The sequence below is a fragment of the Sapajus apella genome, unplaced genomic scaffold (genome assembly GCF_009761245.1).
Source record: "Sapajus apella isolate SASKATOON/1434 unplaced genomic scaffold, GSC_monkey_1.0 scaffold185, whole genome shotgun sequence".
NCBI classification, from domain to species: Eukaryota; Metazoa; Chordata; class Mammalia; order Primates; family Cebidae; genus Sapajus; species Sapajus apella.
In genome coordinates this window covers 480,023-501,485 of record NW_022437125.1, presented here as the reverse complement: position 1 = coordinate 501,485, position 21,463 = coordinate 480,023, and the positions used below count along the sequence as shown (strand labels likewise).

General features: G+C 49.2%; 1 protein-coding gene across 6 annotated transcripts in view; it reads left to right on the top strand.

Moving 5' to 3' along the window:
- Positions 1-9,817: 9,817 nt before the first annotated feature.
- NWD1 (NACHT and WD repeat domain containing 1) overlaps positions 9,818-21,463 on the top strand; it is an 85,264-nt gene continuing 73,618 nt past the window's right edge. For 2 of the 6 annotated variants that reach the window (XM_032268665.1, XM_032268661.1), the window contains exons 1-3: positions 9,956-10,418; positions 12,120-12,205; positions 17,902-17,987. In XM_032268665.1, coding sequence (XP_032124556.1) covers positions 17,904-17,987 — 84 coding nt within the window. In that variant the 5' untranslated portion in view covers positions 9,956-10,418; positions 12,120-12,205; positions 17,902-17,903. Of the gene's footprint in view, positions 10,419-12,116; positions 12,206-17,901; positions 17,988-21,463 lie in introns of those variants that run through there. The other 4 variants (XM_032268667.1, XM_032268664.1, XM_032268663.1 and 1 more) reach the window with 4 other exon arrangements.

Below are 21,463 nucleotides of genomic sequence, written 5' to 3'. Positions count from 1 at the left end.
TCTCAGCCTCCCAAAGTGATGAGATTACAGATGTGAGCCACCTCGCCAAGCCTGACAGTTTCTTATAAAAACACCACTTACCCTATAACACAACAATCCCATTGGGAGTGAAAAAACATTCACCTTCACACAAAAAAGTTTATTGCAGCTCTTTTTGTTTGTTTGTTTGTTTTCGGGTCATACCAAAAACTGGGAATATCCCAAATGTCCATCAGTTGATAAGTGGATGAGCCACCTGGTTTATGCAAATGATGGAACATTATGCAGCAGTGAAAAGGAGTGAGCTTCTGCTGCAGCGTGTGGTTGAGTCTCAAATGCATTTGCTAAACGAAAGAATCCAAGTCCAAGAGGCTATATCACTGTGTGATCCCATTTGCAGGACTTTTTATCTTTAGAGATGGGGTATTGCTTTGTCACCCAGGCTGGAGTGCAGTGGCAGAAACATGGATCATTGCAGCCTCAGATTCCCTGGTTCAGGGGATCCTCCCACCCCAGCCTCCTGAGTGGCTGGGATTGCAGGTGCGTGCCACATACTCAGCTGTAGGTCATTTTAGAAAAGACACAATTTTGGGCCAGGTGCGGTGGCTCACATGTGTAATCCCAGCACTTCGGGAGGCTGAGATGGGTGGATCATTTGAGGTGAGGAGCTTGAGGCCAGCCTGAAACCCCGCCTCTATAAAAATACAAAAATTAGCCAAGTGTGGTGTTGGAGCCTGTAGTCCCAGCTACTAGGGAGCCTGAGGCAGGAGAGTCGCTCGAATCAGGGAGGCAGAGGCTGCGGTGAGCTGAGATTGTGCCACTGCACTCCAGCCTGGGCAATACAGCCAGACTCTGTCTAAAAAAAAAAAAGAAAGGACAAAATTGTTTTAACTTAATTATCTCTTTAAAGACCTTATCTCAATCAGTTTGGTGCTAAAAAATAAAAATAAAAAAAAGACCTTATCTCACTCTGTCACCAGGCTGGAGTGCAGTGGTGCAATCTCGGCTCACTGCAACCTCCGCCTCCCGCGTTCAAACGATTCTTCTGCCTCAGCCTCCCGAGTAGCTGGGATTACAGCTGCTGGCCACCACGCCTGGCTAATTTTTTATATTTTTAGTAGAGATGGGGTTTCACCATGTTGGTCAGGCTGGTCTTGAACTCCTGACCTCATGATCCACCCACCTCGGCCTCTCAAAGTGCTGGGATTACAGGCGTGATCCACTGAGCCCAGCCGACAAAATTTTAAGTATGGAAAGCAGATCAGTGGCTATCAGGAGCTGAGGTGGAAGGAGAGGTTATCCACAAGAGGGACAGAGGAATTTGGGGAGGAAAGGGACTGTTCTGCATCTTGAATGTGGCGGTAGTTACACAACTACATGTGTTTTATAGACTTGCAGAATTTGCCCAGCGTCATGGCCCAAAAGGAGGCTGAGGTGGGAGGCTCACTTGAGGCCAGACTTTGAGACTAGCCTGGGTAACATGGTGAAACCCCGTCTCTGCAAAAAAATACAAAACTTTAGCTGGGCATGGTGGCATGTGCCTGTAGTCCCAGCTACTCAGGAGGCTGATGTGGGAGAATCACTTGAGCCTGGGAGGCAGAGGTTGCAGTGAGCCGAAATCACACCACTGCACTCCAGCCTGGGCCACAGAGCCAGATCCTGTCTCAAAAACAAACAAAAAAAAACACACACACACAAAAAAACCTTACAGAACTTTGTGGCTAAATTCTACCTTAATCTAAAAAGAAAAGGACAAAGAGCGCAACCTTTGGGTTTCCCAAATCTGTTCTAATTCTGGCTTTTTTTTTTTTTTTTTGACAGAGTCTTGCTCTGTTGCCCACGCTGGAGTACACTGCTGCCATCTTGGCTCACTTCGACCTCTGCTTCCCAGGTTCAAGTGATTTTCCCACCTCAGCCTCCCGAGTACCTGGGATTACAGGGGAGCGCTACCATGCCTGGCTAATTTTTATATTTTTAGTAGAGACGGGGTTTCACCTGCTAGCCAGGCTGGTCTCGAACTTCTGACCTTAAGTGATCCACCCACCTGGGGCTCCCAAAGTGCTGGGATTACAGGCGTGAGCCACCATGCACAGCCAAATCTTAGCTCTTAATCTCTGAGACACGTAGTGTTGGGCAAGTAACTCCCCTCTCCGAGCCTCAGTTTCCTCTTAGGACGGCTAGGAGGAGTGACTGGAAAGTCCTTGGCACAAAGTGAGGTCTGGAGTTGGGACAAAAGCCGCGTCTGTCAAAGTGCTCGCAGAGCCCCCGGTAGGGTTCATCTAGCACCTGGTGGGTGTTGGAGCTAAATTGGCTCCCTGCCTTCTGGCACAGCTGTTCTGAGATCTCATTTTCCAAGAGAACAGATTGTACCAAAATAGCCTCCCAGCCTGTTCTGGGAAGCGGGGATGCAAGCCACTGGCCAGGCGGGGGATGATTGGCGGGGCAGGCTGGGGGTTTTGTCCCAGTGTGGGTGTGAGAACTCCCAGGATCTGCTCTAAAGTCCAGGCTAATTTTAGCTGCAGGAGTTAACGATCAGTAACTTCCTTGCTCTTGGCTTGAGAAAAAGTTTCTTTTTATCCTTTTTTAAAAACGGTGGTAAAATACACGACATAAAACTTATCGTCTTTTTTTTTCTTTTCTTTCTTTTTTTTTTTTTTTTTGAGACAGTCTCACTCTGTTGCCCAGACTGAAGTGCAGTGGTGCCATCTCGGCTTATTGCAGCCTTGACCTCCTGGGCTCAATCCATCCTCCCACCTCAGCCTCCCGGATAGCTGAGACTACAGACATGCACCACCATACCTAGCTGATTTTTTGTATTTTTAGAAGAAACAGGGTTTTGCCATGTTGCCCAGGCTGGTCTTAAGCTCCTGAGCTCAAGCGATCCACCCACCTTGGCTTCCCAAAGTGCTGGGATTACAGGTGTGAGCCACCACACACGTTCTAAATTTATTAGCCACTTTTTTTTTTTTTTTTTGTCTGAGAAGGAGTCTCTGTCTTCCAGGCTGGAGTGCAGTGGTGCAATCTCAGGTCACTGCAACCTCTGCCTCCCAGGTTCAAGAAAAATTAAAAAAATTAGCCAGGCATGGTGTCGTGCACCTGTAGTCCTAACTGCTCTGGAGGCTGAGGTGGCAAGATTGCTTGAGCCCAGGAGTTCAAGGCTGCAGTGAGCTATGACTGTGCCACTGCATTCCAGCGTGGGTGACAGAGTGAGACCTTGTCTCTAAAAATAGTAATAATTTAAAAAACATATTTAAGGCCGGGCAAGGTGGCTCACGCCTGTAATCCCAGCACTTTAGGAGGCCGAGGCCGGTGGATCACTTGAGATCAGGAGTTTGAGACCAGCCTGACCAACATGGTGAAACCCTGTCTCTACTTAAAAAAAAAAAAAAGAAAGAAAGAAAGAAAAAAAAAATTAGCCGGCGCGGGCCTGTAGTCCCAGCTACTCAGGAAGCTGAGGCAGGAGACTCGCTTGAACCCGGGAGGCGGAGGTTGGAGTGAGCCGAGATCGCGCCATTGCACTGCAGCCTGGACAACAGGAGTGAAACTCGGTCTCAAAATAAATAAATAAATAATAAATAGTAAAAATGTATTTAAAAATTATGTATTATATTGACACAATTAAAAATTGGAAAAAATATACTTCATCGTTGTCGCTTTTTTCTGCTTTTTACGGTTCTCCCCCAGTGTTGCTCCTTGTCCACCGTCTCTCCCTGCACTCCGCCCTGGGTTCAAAGCTGATTCTGGTCATTCGTGTGATGGCCTCCAGGGGGCGCTGCTTCCCCACTCATGCGCAGCCAGGGCACCTTCCTCGGTTTAATTGGATTAACATCCCCCAGCTCAGATTCCTCTTCAGCAAAGTGGGATTTATGTATGTATGTATGCATGTATTTATTTATTATTTTTGAGACAGAGTCTTGCTCTGTCGTCCAGGCTGCAGCACAGTGGCACGATCTTGGCTCACTGCAACCTCCGCCTCCTGAGTTCCAGTGATTCTCCTGCCTCAGCCTCCCAAGTAGCTGGGGTTACAAGTGCCCGCCACCACACCCAGCTAATTTTTGTATTTTCAGTAGAAATGGGGTGTCACCATGTTGGCCAGGCTGGTCTCGAACTCCCGACCTCAGATGATCCATGGGCCTCAGCATCCCAAAGTGCTGGGATTACAGGTGTGAGCCATTGCGTCCTGCCAAAAGTGGGTTTATGTGAGCCACGCAGGGATGGCGAAGGAAATTTCAGCTGACCCTTGGACAACATGTGTTTGAACTGCACGGGTGCACTTAGGCGTGGATTTTTTGCCACCCTTGCCACCCCTGAGACAGCAAGACCAAGCCCTCTTCGTCTTCTTCTTCCTCCTCCTCCTCCTTCTCCTTAGCCTACTCAAGATTGAGACAACAAGGATGAACACTTTTGTGATGATCCACTTCCACTTCATCCATAGTAAATACATTTTCTCTTTCTTTGAATTTTCTGGCCTGGCATGGTGGCTCACTCCTGTAATCCCAGCACTTTGGAGGCCAATGCGGGCGGATCGCCTGAGGCCAGGAGTTCAAGACAAGCCTAGCCAACATGGTGAAACCCTACTAAAAATACAAAAATTAGCCAGGCATGGTGGGGAGCACCTCTAATCCCAGCTACTCAGGAGGCTGAGGCAGGAGAATTGCTTGAACTTGGGAGGCAGAGATTGCAGTGATCACCTGGGCTCAAATGATCCTTGCACCTCAGCCTCCCCAGTAGCTGGGACTATAGGCGTGCACCACCAAACCTGGCAAATTTCTTTTATTTTTTGTACAGATGGGATCTCACTATGTTGTCCAGGCTTGTCTTGAACTCCTGGGCTCAAGCAATCCTCCTCCCAAAGTGCTGGGATTAGAGGTGTGACCCAACAGGCCCAGACACTTTTTTTTTTTTTTGAGGTCATGCCACTGCACTCCAGCCTGGGTGATAGAGTGAGACTCTGTCTCAAAATAAATAAATAAATAAGAAAAAGGGAAAAAAGAATTATTTATCTATTTTTAATTTTTTTAGAGATGGGTCTCACTATGTTGCCCAGGCTGGAGTGCAGTGGCTATTCACAGGCGCGATCCCACTAATGATCAACATGGGAGTTTTGACCTGCTCTGTTTCTGACCTGGGCCGGTTCACCCCTCTTTAGACAACCTGCTGGTCCCCTGCTCCCAGGAGGTCACCATATTGATGCCGAACTTAGTGCGGACACCCAATCGGCATAGTGCACTACAGCCCAGAACTCCTGGGCTCAAGAGATCCTCCCACCTCAGCCTCCGGAGTAGCTGGGACTACAGGCATGCGCCACAGTGCCTGGCCAAAAAAAAAAGAATTTTTAAAATGACAATTTGTTTTTCTCTAGCTTACTTATTGCAAGATTACAGTATATGATACATAGAACGTACAAAATCAGTGTCCATCAACTGTTTGTGTCATCAGTAAGGCTTTTGGTCAGCAGTAGGCTGTTAGTAGTCAAAAATGACACCCAGATTTTTGACTGCAGGGGTGGGCTTGGTACTCCTAACGCCTGTGTTGGTTCTAAGGTCGACTGCACAGAAACCCCCTAGCCCAGGGCTCATGGTTACTTAATGCATAGTGATAATCATGAATATTTAAAAACAAAATTGGGGTGTCACTCTGTCACCCAGGCTGAAGTGCAGTGGTGCGATCACAGCTCACTGCAACCTCCGCCTCCCTGGTTCAAGCAACTCTCGGGCTTCAGCCTCCCAAGGAGCTGGGATTACAGGCGTGTGCCACTACGCCTGTATAATTTTTTTTTTTTTTTTTTTTTTTGTATTTTTAGTAGAGAGGGTGTTTCATTATGTGGGCCAGGCTGGTCTCAAACTCCAGGCCTCAAGTGATCGGCCCACCTCGGCCTACCAAAGTGCTGGGATCACAGTCGTAGACCACTGTGCCTGGCCCCAGACACTATTTATTTATTTTTCTTTTATTCTTTTCTTGACACTATTTTTTAAGAGTACGAAATTGAAGAATTTTTTTTTTTTAAGACTCACTCTGTCACTAGGCCGGAGTGCAATGGCATGATCTCGGCTCACTGCAAACTCTGTCCCCTGGTTTTAAGTGATTCTCCTGCCTTAGCCTCCCGAGGAGCTGGGATTACAGGCGCCTGCCACTGCACCTGGCTAATTTTGTATTTTTAGTAGAGACGGGGTTTCACCATTTGGGCCAGGCTGGTCTCAAACTCCTGACCTCAGGTGATCCACCCGCCTCCACCTCCCAAAGTGCTGGGATTACAGGTGTGAGCCACCATGCCCAGCTGAAGAATATTTTGGTAGAGAATTTAGAACACTCTAATTAAAGTAGTCAGAATAGTATAATGGACCGCAGCCCACCCGAGCCACTATCAGGCCCTACTCAGCCTCCACCACCCTGTGCCCACCCCTTTTGCCTCCCTGTTAGATATTATTTTGCAGCAAACTTCAGTTATCTTACTATTCCATAAATATTTTGTTATATGTCTCTAAAACATACAAACTCTTATTTTATTTATTTATTTTTTTGAGACAGGGTCTCTCTCTGTTGCCCAGGCTGGAGTGCAGTGGTGTGATCATGGCTCACTGCAGCCTCCACTTCCCAGGTTCAAGTGATCCTTCCACCTCAGCCTTCTGAGTAGCTGGGACCACAGGCACATGTCACCATGCCTAGTTAATTTTTAAATGTTTTGTAAAAATGGAGTCTCACTATGTTGGCCAGTATGGTCTTGAACCCCTGAACTTAAGTGATCCTCCTGCCTTGACCTCCCAAACTGCTAGGATAACAGGGATGAGGCGTCACACCTGGCCCAGACTCTTTAAAAACCTAACCAGGCCAGTGAGGTGGCTCACCTGTAATCCAAGCACTTTGGGAGGCCGAGGCAGGTGGATCATCTGAGGTCAGGAGTTCAAGACCAGCCTGGCCAATGTGGTGAAACTCCATCTCTACTAAAAATACAAAAAATTAGTCAGGCGTGGTGGTGGGTGCCTGTAGCCCCAGCTACTCAGGGGCTGAGGCAGGAGAATCGCTTGAAGCAGGGAGGCGGAGGTTGCGGTGAGCCAAGATCGCACCATTGCACTCCAGCCTGGGCAACAAGAGTGAAACTCTGTCTCAAAAACAAAACAAAACAAAACAAAATAAAAACCTAACCACAATACCGTAGTCATGCTCCAAAAACTTCTGAAAACTTTACCAATAATTTTTTAATATCTATAGCTTCCAGTTTAGCCAATAACTGTTGAGTTTTGGAATCATATCTGAATTTGACTGTCAGCTCACTTCCTTGCCAAGGAAACTTGGGAAGTTGTTTAAATTCTTTTTTTTTTTTTTTTTTTTTGAGACGGAGTTTTGCTCTATCGCCCAGGCTGGAGTGCAATGGCACAATCTTGGTTCACTGCAACCTCCGCCTCCTGGGTTCCAGCAATTTTCCTGCCTCAGCCTCTTGAGTAGCTGAGATTACAGGCATTTGCCACCCCGCCTGGCTAATTTTTGTATTTTTAGTAGAGATGGGGTTTCACCATGTTGACCAGGCTGGTCTCGACCTCCTGACCTCAGGTGATCTGCCCGCCTCGGCCTCCCAAAGTGCTGGGATTATAGGCGTGAGCCTCTGCACCTTGCCTTTTTTTTTTTTTTTTTTTTTTAAAGAGTCAGGGGTTTGCTCTTTTGCTCTGTTGCCCAGGCTGGAGTGTAGTGAGGCAATCATATCTCACTGCAGCCTTGACTTTCTGGGCTCAAGTGATCCTCCCACCTCAACCTCCCAAGTAGCTGGGACTACAGGCACACACCACCATGCCCAGCAAATTTTTTGTTATTGCTATTGTTGTGGAGATGTGGTCTCGCTATGTTGCTGATGCTGGTCTTGAACTCCTGGCCTTGAGTGATCCTTCCACCTTAGCCTCCCCAGTAGCCAGGACTACAGGAGCATGCTACTGTGCCTGGCAGCATTTGAAACCTCTTTTTTTTTTTTTTTTTTTGAGATGGAGTGTAATCTTGCTCTGTCGCTCAGGCTAGATTGCAGTGGCATAATCTCTGCTCACTGCAACCTCTGCCTCCCAGGTTCAAGTGATCCTCCTGCCTCAGCCTTGAGAGTAGCTGGGATTACAGGCACCTGCCACTACACGTGGCTAATTTCTGTGTTTTTAGTAGAGATGGAGAGGGGGTCTCACCATATTGGCCAGGCTGGTCTTAGACTCCTGACCTCAGGTGATTTGCACACCTTGGCCTCCCAAAGTGCTGGGATTATGCCTGACCAAGCATCTGACACTTCTATCCCTAGAAATATAGTAACATTATTAAATAAAGTAACATTATTATTAAATATAGTAGCTTCATTATTTCTGGCAGTAGAGCAGTGATTCTCAAGGTGGGGCAGTGAGGGAGGGGGTTGACTATTCCCCAGGGAACACTCAGCAGTGTGGGAAAATAGCTGTGGTTGTCGTGACTGGAGCATGTGTGTGTTACTTGCATCTTGTGGGTGGAGGCCAGAGGCTGCTCAACACCTTACATTGGACAGGACAGGGCCCCCAACAAAGGATAGTCTAGTCCCGCCAGGTGAGGAGGCTCACGCCTGTAATCCCAGCACTTTGGGAGGCCAAGGCGGGTGAATCACCTGAGGTCAGGAGTTGAAGACCAGCCTGGCCAAGATGGTGAAACCCCGTCTCTACTAAAATACAAACAAACAAAAAAATTAGCAGGGTGCAGTGGCAGGTGCCTGTAATCCCAGCCACTCGGGAGGCTGAGGCAGGATAATTGCTTGAACCTGGGCGGCGGAGGTTGCAGTGAGCTGAGATCACGCCATTATACTCCAGCCTGGGCGACAGAGCAGGACTCTGTCTCAAAAAAAAAGTCTAGTTCCAAATGTCGTCAGTGGTGAGGTCAGGAAGTCCTGGTCTAGAGACAGATTTCCTTAACGCTTGCTGGAACCTTGACCTTGGAGACCAAACTGGGCTTGATTCCCGACTCTACCACTTGTTGAGGGAAGCTGGCAGAAGTGATTTTTGTTTTTTACTTTTTGAGACGGAGTCTTGCTCTGTTGCGCAGGCTGGAATGCAGTCGCTCGATCTCAGCTCACTGCAACCTCCACCTCCTGGGTTCAAATAATTCTCGTGCCTCAGCCTCCCACGTAGTTGGGATTACAGGTGTGCATCACCATGCCCAGATAATTTTTGTTTTTTTTTTTTAGTAGAGATGGGGTCTCACCATGCTAGCCAGGCTGGTCTTGAACTCCTGACCTCAGGTGATACATCCACCTCGGGCTCCCAAAGTGCTGGGATTAGAGGCACGAGCCACCAAGCCCAGCCTTGGAGATTTTTTGTTTTTGAGATGGAGTCTTGCTCTGTTGCCCAGGCTGGAGTGCACTGCAATCTCTGCCTCCCGGGTTCAAACAATTTTTGTGCCTCAGCCTCCCAAGTAGCTGGGATTACAGGCGTGCATCACACGCCCAGCTAATTTTTGTATTTTTAGTAGAGATGGGGATCTCACCACATTGGCCAGACTGGTCTGGAATGCCTGACCTCGGGTGATCCACCCGCCTCGGCCTCCGGAAGTGCTGGGATTGCAGGCATGAACCACTGCTCCTGGTATCGGAGTTTTAATGGTGATTAATCATGGCTAATATCTTGCAGGTCCTTCCTGAGATGTAGGCACGGTGCTAGCCTCACTCACTATATAAATACATTTCATTGTCTCACCAAACTCCTGGGTTGGTGAGAAATTTCAAGTCCAGAGTCGTGAAGCATCACAGGCACGGGACTTCACTTTTCTGCATCTTGCTTTCTTCATCCATGAAACAGGATCGTAATGTCCATCTCTTGGGGTAATTATGTGGACTGCTAATGCCAAATGCCACCCAACTGGCACCTCCTAGACCCTTAGCAAATGGCATCTTTTACGAGAAGCCGTATCAGCCTGGCACACAATGGTTAACCACCAAGTCTGGGCGGAGTGCCCGGCTAAGCTGGTGCCCGAGTGCAAACAATTTCTTTCATTATCCCAGTTGCTGGGAGATTTGGGCAAGGAGAGACCCATGAAATACCTAAGACAAAAGTTACTAGGATAGCCAGGGGCTTGTCTTCCGGGTGGCGCTGAGGCCAGGAAACTGTCCTCTCTAACCTCCTTCCCCAGAGGAGTCTAAATTGGCCCTTCCACTACCAGCAAGGACAAAAGAGAGGCTGGAGCCCCCAGGGGCAGCCGGAGCGCTGATGCTGCAAAGGGCCTCTGTCCTTCCCGGAGAAGCCCAGTCTTGCTCCGCTGTCTTCTTCAGCAACAAACAAAAGTCAAGAAAGAGAAATAGTTGTGGATGAACCTGTTGTTGGGACGATAATTTACTGAGCACCTACTACGTGCCAGGCACGCCAACCTTACCAGACAAGATCCTTGGGCTCATGGAATTCACTTTCTCGTGGGAGAGATAAACAATAATCACGTAGAAACATTATCAGCTGGTGGTAAGTACCGTGACGAAAATTAAATTAGGGCGATGGCATTGGGAGTGGCTTAAGGGGTCACTACGCAGTGGGATGGTCGGATGGTCGGAGATGGCCTCTCAGGAGGAGGTAACATTGAAGCTAAAATGTGAATGACATAAACAGATGCAGGATAGAGCATTCAAGCAGAGCACGTGCAAAGGCCCCCGAGGTTGAAATAAGCTAGATGCATTAGACTAGGGGTTCTCAAGCAAGGGGAATTCTGCCCCTTAGAGGACATAGCAATGTCTAGGGAGATTTTTTTTTTTTAATTTTATTATTTGAGATGGAGTCTTGCTCTGTCGCCCAGGCTGGAGTGCAGTGGTGCGATCTCGGCTCACTGCAACCTCCGGCTCCAGGTTCAAGCGATTCTCCTGCCTCAGGCTTCTGAGTAGCTGGGATTGCAGGTACATGCCACCATGCCAGCTAATTTTTATATTTTTAGTAGAGACAGGTTTCAACATGTTGTTCAGGCTGCTCTCCAACTCCTGACCTTGTGATCCACCTGCCTCGGCCTCTCAAAGTGCTGGGATTACGGGAGTGAGCCACTATGCTCAGCTGATTTTTTTTTTCCGAGATAGGGTCTCACTCTGTTGCCCAGGCTGGAGTACAGTGGTATGATCTTGGCTCACTTCAACCTCTGCCTCCCAGGCTCAAGTGATCCTCAGCCTTTTGAATAGCTAGAACTACAGGTGTGTACCACCACACCTGGCTAATTTTTTGTAGAGATGGGGTTTCACCATGTTGCCCAGGCTGGTCTTGAACACTTGGACTCCCAAAGTGCTGGAATTATAGGCACGAACCACCACACCAGCCCTGGCTAATTTTTTATTTTGTGGAGATGCTGTCTCCCTATGTTGCCCAGGCTGGTCTTAAACTCCTGGGTTCAAGCAATCCTCCTGCCTCAGCCTCCCAAAGTGCTGAGATTATAGGCATGAGCCACTGCAGCTGGCCCTTCAGCTGATTTTAATTTATACCCATTCACCATAACCTGTGAGTATCTATGAGTGCTACAGCTTTTTTTTGGTTTTATTTTATTTTTTATTTATTTTTTTGATGGAGTCTGGCTCTTGTTGCCCAGGCTGGAGGGCAGTGGTGCAATCTCAGCTCACTGCAACCTCCATCTCCTGGGTTCAAGTGATTCTCATGTCTCAGCCTCCCAAGTAGCTGTGATTACAGATGTGCACTGTCACGCCCTGCTAATTTTTGTATGTTTAGTAGAGACAGCGTTTCCCTATGTTGGCCCGGCTGATCTTCAACTTCTGACCCCTGGTGATCAGCCCGCCTCGGCCTCCCAAAGTCCTGGGATTACAGGCATGAGCCACTGCGCCCGGCCTACAACACTATTTTTTAATTCTCTGAATCTTAAGGGATCATGGAACCTGAGAGGGTGCTCTTGGGGATCGCTCACTGGCAGAGTCCGTCCCGGGGGGACAAGGCAGGGAAGGGAAGTTAAGCCAGAGAGGATAGTAACAGCAAAACACACAAAAGTTTGAAAATGCCCAGTAATCCTACAGAATCAATATCACTTGTATTTTACAAACCTGTCTCCCGACTGCCGTGGTGATATTTTGTTCATGGTGGATATTTTTGGCATTAATTTTGATCTGCTAACACATTGTGCTACCTCATATATTGCTCCAGAGATGAGTGCCCTGAATGACTCTTAGTTTCATTTCACAGACCATGCGGCTGGTGCCCCGAGAGGGAGCCCCCCTGCTTAAGCCCTCCAGGAGGGCGATGGAGGAGCCAACCTCATGGATGCCAAGGTATGCCTTTGTTCTCTCTGCCTCCAGCAGCGGTTTGCTACAGCTGTGAAGACGCTGGGCAGGATTTGGGTCACCAGGGCATTTTCAGTAATGTTAGATCATGGCTGGCAGTGGAGGCTCATGCCTGTAATACCAGCACTTTGGGAGGCTCAGGTGGGGGGATGGCTTCCTGCCAGAAACCTGCCAAGTTCCAGCCTTGAACTCAACACAGCAAGACCCCATCTCTACAAAAAAAATTTTATTTTTTTTGAGACTTGAGTTTCGCTCTTGTTACCCAGGCTGGAGTGCAATGGCGCGATCTCGGCTCACCGCAACCTCCGCCTCCTGGGTTCAGGCAATTCTCCTGCCTCAGCCTCCTGAGTAGCTGGGATTACAGACACGCGCCACCATGCCCAGCTAATTTTTTATATTTTTAGTAGAGACGGGGTTTCACCGTGTTGACCGGGATGGTCTCAATCTCTTGACCTCGTGATTCACCTGCCTCGGCCTCCCAAAGTGCTGGGATTACAGGCATGAGCCACCGCGCCCGGCCCAAAAAAAATTTTTTTTTTGAGATGAAGTTTTGCTCTTGTTGCCCAGGCTGGAGTGTAATGTGCAATCTAGGCTCACTGCAACCTCTGCCTCCCAGGTTCAAGTAATTCTCCTGCCGCAGCTTCCCAAGTAGCTGGGATTACAGGTGCCTGCCACCACACCCAGCTAATTTTTTGTATTTTTAGTTTCACCATGTTGGCCAGGCTGGTCTTGAACTCCTGACCACAAGTGATCCGTCCACCTTGTCCTCTCAAAGTGGTGGGATTACAGGCACATGATCAAAGCTCACAGCAGCCTTGAACTCTTGCGCTCATGCAATTCTCTCCTCTCAGCCACCCAAGTAGCTGGGACAACAGGCGTGAACCACCATGCCATGGCTATATTTTTTTAAAAACTTTTTTTTTTGCAGAGATGAGGTCTCACTATGTTTGTTGCCCAGGCTGGTCTTGAACTCCTGGCTCAAGTGATCCTCCCTGGCCTCTTGAATAGCTGGGATGACTGGCACAAGCCACTGTGCCCAGCTAGTAGAGTTGATTTAAAACTAGTTTCTTTTTTTTTTTCCTTTCGAGATGGAATCTCGCTCCATCACCAGGCTGGAGTGCAGTGGCGCGATCTCAGTTTACTACAACCTCCACCTCCTGAGTTCAAGTGATTCTCCTGCCTCAGCCTCCCAGGTAGCTGGGACTACAGGCCCGTGCCACCACCATGCCCAGCTAATTTTTGTATTTTTCATAGAGATGGGGTTTTATCATGTTGGCCAGGCTGCTCTTGAACTCCTGACCTCAGGTGATCCATCCACTGTGGCCTCCCAAAGTGCTGGGATTACAGGCATGAGCCACTGCTCCTGGCCTAAAACTGGTTCCTCAGTTTCTCAACACTGCTGACAGTTGGGGATGGATCACTCAGCAGCGGCTTGTTGGGCATTGTCAGATGTTGAATAGCATCCCTGGTCTCCACCCAGATGACGCCAGTAGCATCTCCCACTCATGGCAACTGAAAAGGTCCCCAGACATTGCCAGTGTTCCCTGGGGGCTAAGTGGTCCCCAGGTGAGAACTGCTGTTTGAAATAGTACCGGTGGTGCTTGGACGTGGAAGGAGTTTGCCTCGTGGGAGGGGGTGGTCCTTAAGGGCAGGATAGGGCGGGAGTTTCATCAAGCGTTTGTCTTTCTTGCCTGGGCCGTGGGGCTGGGCATGGCTCCCAGCGTCTCCTCTGCACACCTGGGCTCAGGCTCAACTTACATGGGTAGGCCCCAGGGGACCCAGGCCCCAATGCCTAGCACTGGGAAACCACAGTTGCTGTGGCGACCACTGAACTCTCAGGACAAGGTGCTGGGAAGAGGACTCCCGTGACTAGAGGAGCCAATATCCAGAGGGCTTGGCGGGGAGGCCGCTGTCCAATACCCGTCATGAGTGCTTGCAGACCCGGGAAAGCAGTGGAGAGGAGCTGGTTGAGCTCCCCAGAGGCGCTGGAGGTGGTGGGGGCTGTGGGTCACTGGGGGAGCCTCAGAAGGTGAAATGGGAGCCCCGCTCCTGATGGCCCTGCCTGGCTGGACTCCTAGGCTGCTGGTGTGAGGTCTCTGAACCCCAGACCCTTTCCAGGGGAAGGGTCATTTCGGTGGGTGGGCAGCAATGAGCGTGGGCCCCCTCAGCCCGAGTACCCGCCGGCGGCTTCTCCAGGGTGAAGCCGGCCCCCTCCCAGCACCTCTGCCCAGCAGTGTGGCCATCTTCATCAGCTCCACGGCCTCAGGTAAGGTGCAGGGTACGGGTGGGGGCTCAGAGGCAAGTGGGCACTCCCTTCAAGCGGTGTCAGGGCTTGGGCACGGTTCCTGGAGTCCTTTAGGAGACCTAGATGCGAACCAGGTGCCGTGGCTCACACCTGTAATCTCAGCCCTTTGGGAGGCTGACGCAGGTGGATCACTTGAGGTCAGGGGTTTCTGATTAGCCTGGGCAGCACGGCAAAACCCCGTCTCTACTAAAAACACAAAAAATTAGCTGGGCCTGGTGGTGCGTGACTGTAGTCCCAGTTACTGGGGTGACTGAGGCAGGAGAATTGTTTGAACCCAGGAGGTGGAGGTTGTAGTGAGCAAAGATTGTGCCACTGCACTCCAGCCTGGGCAACAGAGCAAGACTCCGTCTCGAAAAAACAAAGAAAAAACCAAAAAGGAGATATTAGCTAATAGGGTGTTGCTACACAGCACTGCCCAACTCCACAATCGGAGAAGTCAGCTGGCAGCTTGAAACTGACCAGGGTGGAGTATTTACACCAGGAAAGTGGCAGATAATACAAACTGGATTTTTAAAAATTTGTTTTGGTGAACAGAGCATTATGGAGCATTTGCCGGGACATTTGTTTTGTTTTGTTTTTTGAGGCAGGGTCTCTCTCCGTCGCCCAGGCTGGAGTGCAGTTGTGCGATCTCAGCTCACTGCAACCTCCACCTCCCAGGTTCAAGCAATTCTCCTGCCTCAGCCTCCTGGTAAGCTGGGATTAAAGGCACCTGCCACCATGCCCGGCTAATTTTTGTATTTTTAGTAGAGACAGGATTTCACCATGTTGAGTAGGCTGGTGTCAAACACCTGATCTCAGGTGATCTGCCCGCCTTGGCCTTTCAAAGTGCTAAAATTACAGGTGTGAGCCACTGCGGCCGGCCACACCGCTGTATTTATATGTGCTCTCATAGAGATTACAACCTGGCTGGGGGAAAGGACACATAAATTAAGTAGCTGCAGCTTGTGGGCCAGGTGTGGTGGTTCACACCTGCAATCCCAGAACATTGGGAGGCTGAGGGGGGGAGAACTGGGAGACCTTGATGTGAGTGCAGCCCAGGTAGCGACTCATCTGGGGGCCTCCTGGACCCTCTGTTTCCTCCTTAAGAAGCCCCACTGAGAACACACACTGAGAACCAAACTTGATAGAGTTTCTGTGAGTGGTGTTTGATGTTGCAACTAACATTCATGACCAACAGGCTTAAAAACTGCCAGAATCTTGCCATAGCTGCATGACCTGGGCGATGGGACTCTGCTCACCTCCCCAGCCTTATCTCATGTGGTCGCTTCCTTGTCCACTTGTTGTATCCACACCAAAACCCACAGATCCAGTAACCCACAAGGCCTGGGCCCCATATTAGGACTGTCACCCTCACAGTTCCCTCTTCTCCTTATTCTGATCCTTTGGGTCTCAGGGCCAACACCCCCTTTCAGGGAGCCCTTCTCTGCCCCTCAATCTAAAATAGATTTGTCCCGCTGAGGTGGGCGGATTGCTTGAACTCAGGAGTTCAAGACCAGCCTGAGTAAGATGGCGAGGCCCCATCTCTACAAAAAGTAAAAAAAAAAAAAAAAGTAGGCTGGGTGCAGTGGCTCATGACTGTAATCCCAGCACTTTGAAAGCCCGAGGTAGGTGGATCATGAGGTCAGGAGTTTGACATCATTCTGACCAACATGGTGAAACCCCATCTCTACTGAAAATACAAAAGATTAGCTGGGTGTAGTGGTATGCGCCTGTAGTCCTAGCTACTCAGGAGGCTGAGGTGGGAGAATCGCTTGAACCGGGGGGGCGGAAGTTGCAGTGAGCCAACAGAGTGAGACTCCATCTCAAAAAATATATAAACAAATAAAAGAAATTTAAAAAAATAGGCTGGGTGCGGTAGCCCATGCCTGTAATCCCAGCACTTTGGGAGGCTGAGGCAGGTGGATCACCTGAGGTCAGGAGTTCCAGACTAGCCTGGCCAACATGATGAAACCCCATCTCTGAGAAAAATAGAAAAATTAGCCAGGCGTGGTGGTGCGTGCCTGTAATCCCAGCTGCTTGGGAAGCTGAAGCAGGAGAATCTCTTGAACCGGGGAGGCGGAGGTTGCAGTGATCCAATATTTCGCCACTGCACTCCAGCCTGGGTGATGGAGCGAGACTCTATCTCAAAGCAATAAAAAAGAAAAGAAAAAAAATAAAGTAGATTTGTCCATGGTATCCTCCAGTCCAGCCCACCCACGTGTTTTCCACGGGATTCTTCACAAACTGCAATTACTTTTAAAAATTATTGATTGATTGATTGTGCCTCGTGGTTAAGCCTAAGGGGCGCCCTGGCAAACAAGATGTAACCCGCGGGGCATGGTGGCTCACTCCTGTAATCCCAGTGCTTTGGGAGGCCAAAGCAAGAGGATTGCTTGAGCCTAGGAGTCCGAGACCAGCCTGAGAAACATGGTGAAACTCCTTCTCTACAAAAAATTTTAAAAAATTATAGGGATGTGGTGGTGCGTGCCTGTAATCCCAGCTACTTGGGAGGCTGAGGTGGGAGGATTGATCGATGCTAGGAGTTTGAGGTTACAGTGAGCTGTGATCGCACCACTGCACTCCAGCCTGGGTGAGGGAGTGAGACCTGTTCCTTAACAATTTTTTTTTTTTTTAAACAGGGTCTTGCTCTGTTGCCAGGCTGGAGTACAGTGGCGCGATCTCGGCTCACTGTAACCACCTCCCAGATTAAAGCAATTCTCTTGCCTCAGCCTCCCCAGCAGCTTGGACTACAGGCACGCACCACCATGCCCAGCTAATTTTTGTATTTTTTAAAGTAGAGACGGGGTTTCACCATGTTGGCCAGAATGGTCTTAATCTCTTGACCTTGTGATCCACCCACCTCGGCCTCCCAAAGTGTTGGGATTACAGGTGTGTGCCACTGTGCCCGGCCCAAAATATATATATTTTTTCCATTAGCAAATCAGTTGTATAGCAGCAAAATATTTTTTAAAATATATATAGCACTGGGTATAGTGGCTCATGCCTGTAATCTCAAAACTTTGGAAGGCTGAGACAGGAAGATGGCTTGAATTCAGGAGTTCAAGACCAGCCTGGGCAACATAGGGAGACCCCCACAACATAAATAACTACCTATTGTGAATTTTTTCTTTTTTTTTTTTTTTGAGATGGTGGCAGCAGATGAGGCTTTAGTCATAGGCCAGTCGCAGTGGCTCAAGTCTGTAACCCCAGCACTTTGGGAGGCAGGGGATGGAGGATCGCTTGAGACCAGGAACTCGAGACCAGCCTGGGCAACATAGCGAGACCTCATTCTCCACAAAAAGGGGGAAAAAGTCAAAAGTAAATAAATAAAAGCAGAGCTGTGCAACTGGGAAGAGCACTGGGCCCTTTCCACTAACACCCTCCATGCTCCTCCTTGCAGATATGGACGCAGAGAGGGAAGCCCTGCAGAGCACCGCCTACCTGGAAGTGCAGACCTTCTGCCAGAAGCATGGCTTGATGTTTGAGGTAACCAGAAGTCACCCCGGGCTTCATGCTTTTCCTTTTTTTTTTGAGATAGAGTCTCACTCTGTCGCCCAGGTGGGAGTGCAATGGCACAATCTCGGCTTACTGCAACCTCCATCTCCGGGTTTAAGCAATTCTCCTGCCTCAGCCTCCCGAGTAGCTGGGACTACAGGCATGTGCCACCATGCCCAGCTAATTTTTTGTATTTTTAGTAGACATGGGGTTTCACTGTGTTAGCCAGGATGATCTCAATCTCCTGACCTCGTGATCCTCCTGCCTTGGCTTCCCAAAGTACTGAGCCACCTTTTTTTTTTTTTTTTTTTGAGACAGAGTCTTGCCTGTCGCCCAGACTGGAGTGCAGTGGCATGATCTCAGCTCACTGCAACCTCCACCTCCCGGGTTCAAGCGATTCTCCTGCCTCAGCCTCCTAAGTGGGACTACAGGTGCCCGCCACCACACCCAGCTAATTTTTTGTATTTTTAGTAGAGATGGAGTTTCGCCGTGTTAGCCAGGATGGTCTTGATCTCCTGACCTTGTGATCCACCTGCCTTGGCCTCCCAAAGTGCTGGATTACAGTCGTGAGCCACCACACCTTTTTTTCTTTTCTTTTTGAGATGAAGCCTCACTCTTTTGTCCAGGCTGGAGTGCAGTGATGCCAACTTGGCTCACTGCAACCTCTGCCTCCTGGGTTCGAGCAATTGTCCTGCCTCAGTCTCTCAAGTAGCTGGGACTACAGGTGGCGCCACCACGCCCGGCCATCCACGCTCTTTTAATGCTTTACTGTTGAGTCTTGAAATTCACAATAACTTTTAAACAAGAGGCCAACATGTTCTTTTTGCACCAAGCCCCGCAGATTCTTAGTTGGTCCTGGAGATCCAGCTGCGGAGATAAAATTCCTTGGGATTATAAAAAGTCATGTGGGACAGGGTGCGGTGGCTGACACCTGTAATCCCAGCACTTTGGGAGACCGAGGCGGTCAGTTCACTTGAGGTCAGGAGTTCGAGACCAGCCTGGGCAACATGGTGAAACCCCGACTCTACTAAAAATACAAAAATTAGCTGGGTGTGGTGGCTCATGCCTATAGTCTGGTGACAGAGCAAGACCTCATCTCAAAAAAAAAAAAAAAAAATGCAGTGGTGTGATTACAGCTCACTGCAACCTTGACTTTCTGGGCTCAAGGGATTCTCCTGCGTCTAGCTTCCTGAGGAGCTGAAACTACAGGCGTACACCACCATGTCTGAGTAACTGAGGATGTTCCTGCCTGCACATATCCTTGTGGAAACTGATGAACCATCTCTGGAGTCTCAGTTTAACTTGAAGCTGCCTCCTTGCTATTTATGTGAACGATTCATCGCACCAAAGTTCCACTTGGTTAAAAGATGAGGCCGGGCACGGTGGCTCACACCTGTATTCCCAGTGCTTTGGGAGGCCAAGGCAGGAGGACTGTTGGAGGCCAGGAGTTTGATACCAGCCTGGGCAACATAATAAGATTCCATCACTATAATTTTTTTTTTTAATGAGCTGGGTGTGGTGACGCCCACATGTAGTCTCAGCTACTGGGGAGGCTGAGGTGGGAGGATCACTTGAGCCCAGGAGTTTGAGGCTGCAGTGAGCTGTGATCAAGCCACTGCACTCCAGCCTGGGTGCTGGAGTTGGATGCTGTCTTTAAAAAGGAAAATCTGGGCCAGGCACAGTGGCTTACGCCTGTAATCCCGACACTTTGGGAGGCCAAGATGGGTGGATCACCTGAGGTCAGGAGTTTGAGACCAGACTGGCTAACGTGGTGAAACTCCGCCTCCACTAAAAATACAAAAATTAGCCAGATGTGGTGGTGGGCACATGCAATCCCAGTTGCTTGGGAGACTGAGGCAGGAGAAGCGATCGAACCCAGGAGGCAGAGGTTGCAATGAGTCAAGATCATGCCACTGTACTCCAGCCTGGGCAACAGAGCAAGACTCCTGTCTCCAAAAAAAAAAAAAAAAAAAAGTAGTGTACCTTTGGGTAAAAAAGAAAAGGAAAGTATACGTGATCATTATGTTTTGTATATTTATTACTGAGAAAGAAGCAGTGCTGGGAATTGCACTTTGCCCACTATTGATCATGAGACATAGTTCAATGCCAGAGGCACTATGAAAGCGTCAGCACTGAGGACTGATGAAATGCCTCGAGCTCTTCTGTTTAATGCCCACGCCGTGCTCTGACGCAGACACTGTCAACATCCTCCACGCGCACATGGGGAGACGGTGATCCTTCCGGAGGCTGGTTCCTGACCCCTTTTCCTTTCCTGCTCCTGTAACTCATCGTCCCTCCCCTTCTTCCTGCAGTCACATTCAGTACTGCTGGCCTCTCGCTGCCTGTCGTAGGAATCTACGTGTCCTCTCTCGGGGCTACAGAATTCAGGGGCAGGGACTGCTCCGAGTTGTCTTTGTCTCCCTGTCACCCCAGCCTTCCGCAGGGTCAGCTTTGCCCACTTGAACTGAGCCGTTCTGCCCAGCCTCCCCCTGGCGAGCGGGCGAAAATGAACCACAAGTGTGCGGTTGCCAAGGAGACTTTGCTATGTCCAGTTTTGGCCGAACTAAACACCCTCCTTTGCAAGGAAAGCTCTGTGAACAAGTGTGGGCACGTCTTTGCTTTCAAAGCAACAGTTTGAAAATGGCCAAGTTCCTTTTTTTAAAAAGGTTTTGTTTTGTTTTGTTTTGTTTTTTGAGACAGAGTTTCGCTCTTGTTGCCCAGGCTGGAGTGCAGTGGCACGATCTTGTCTCACCACAACCTCCGCCTCCTGGGTTCAAGCAATTCTCCTGCCTCAGCCTCCCAAATAGCTGGAACTACAGGCATGCACCACCATACCCAGCTAATTTTGTATTTTTAGTAGAGACAGGATTTCTCCATGTTGGCCAGGCTGGTCTCAAACTCCTGACCTCAGGTGATCTGCCCGCCTCAGCCTCCCAAAGTGCTGGGATTACAGGCGTGAGCCGCCACACCCGACCTCTTTTTTTCTTTTATTATGCTTTGCTTTTCCTTTTTTTCTTGCAACAGGGGCTCACTCTGTCACCCAGGCTGGAGTGCAGGGGTGCAATCACAGCTCACTGCAGCTTCTGCTTCCTGGGCTCAGATGATCCTCCTGCCTCAGCTTCTCAAGTATCTGGGACTACAGGCACACACCACCACACCTGGCTAATTATTATTATTATTATTATTATTATTGTAGAGGCAAGGTCTCCCTGTATTGTCCAGGCTGGTCTCAAACGCCCAGCCTTGAGAGATCCTCCTGCCTCGGCCTCCCATACTGCTGTGATTATAGGCATGAGCCACTTCTCCCTGCGTCTATTTTAATTTTTAATTCACTTACTTTTTAATTTTTTTTTTTTTTTAGATATGAGGTCTTGCCATGTTGCCCAACCTAGTCTTGAACTCCTGGGCTCAAGCAATCCTTGAGCCTCAGCCTCCAGAGTAGCTGGGATTACAGGCGCACACCACCC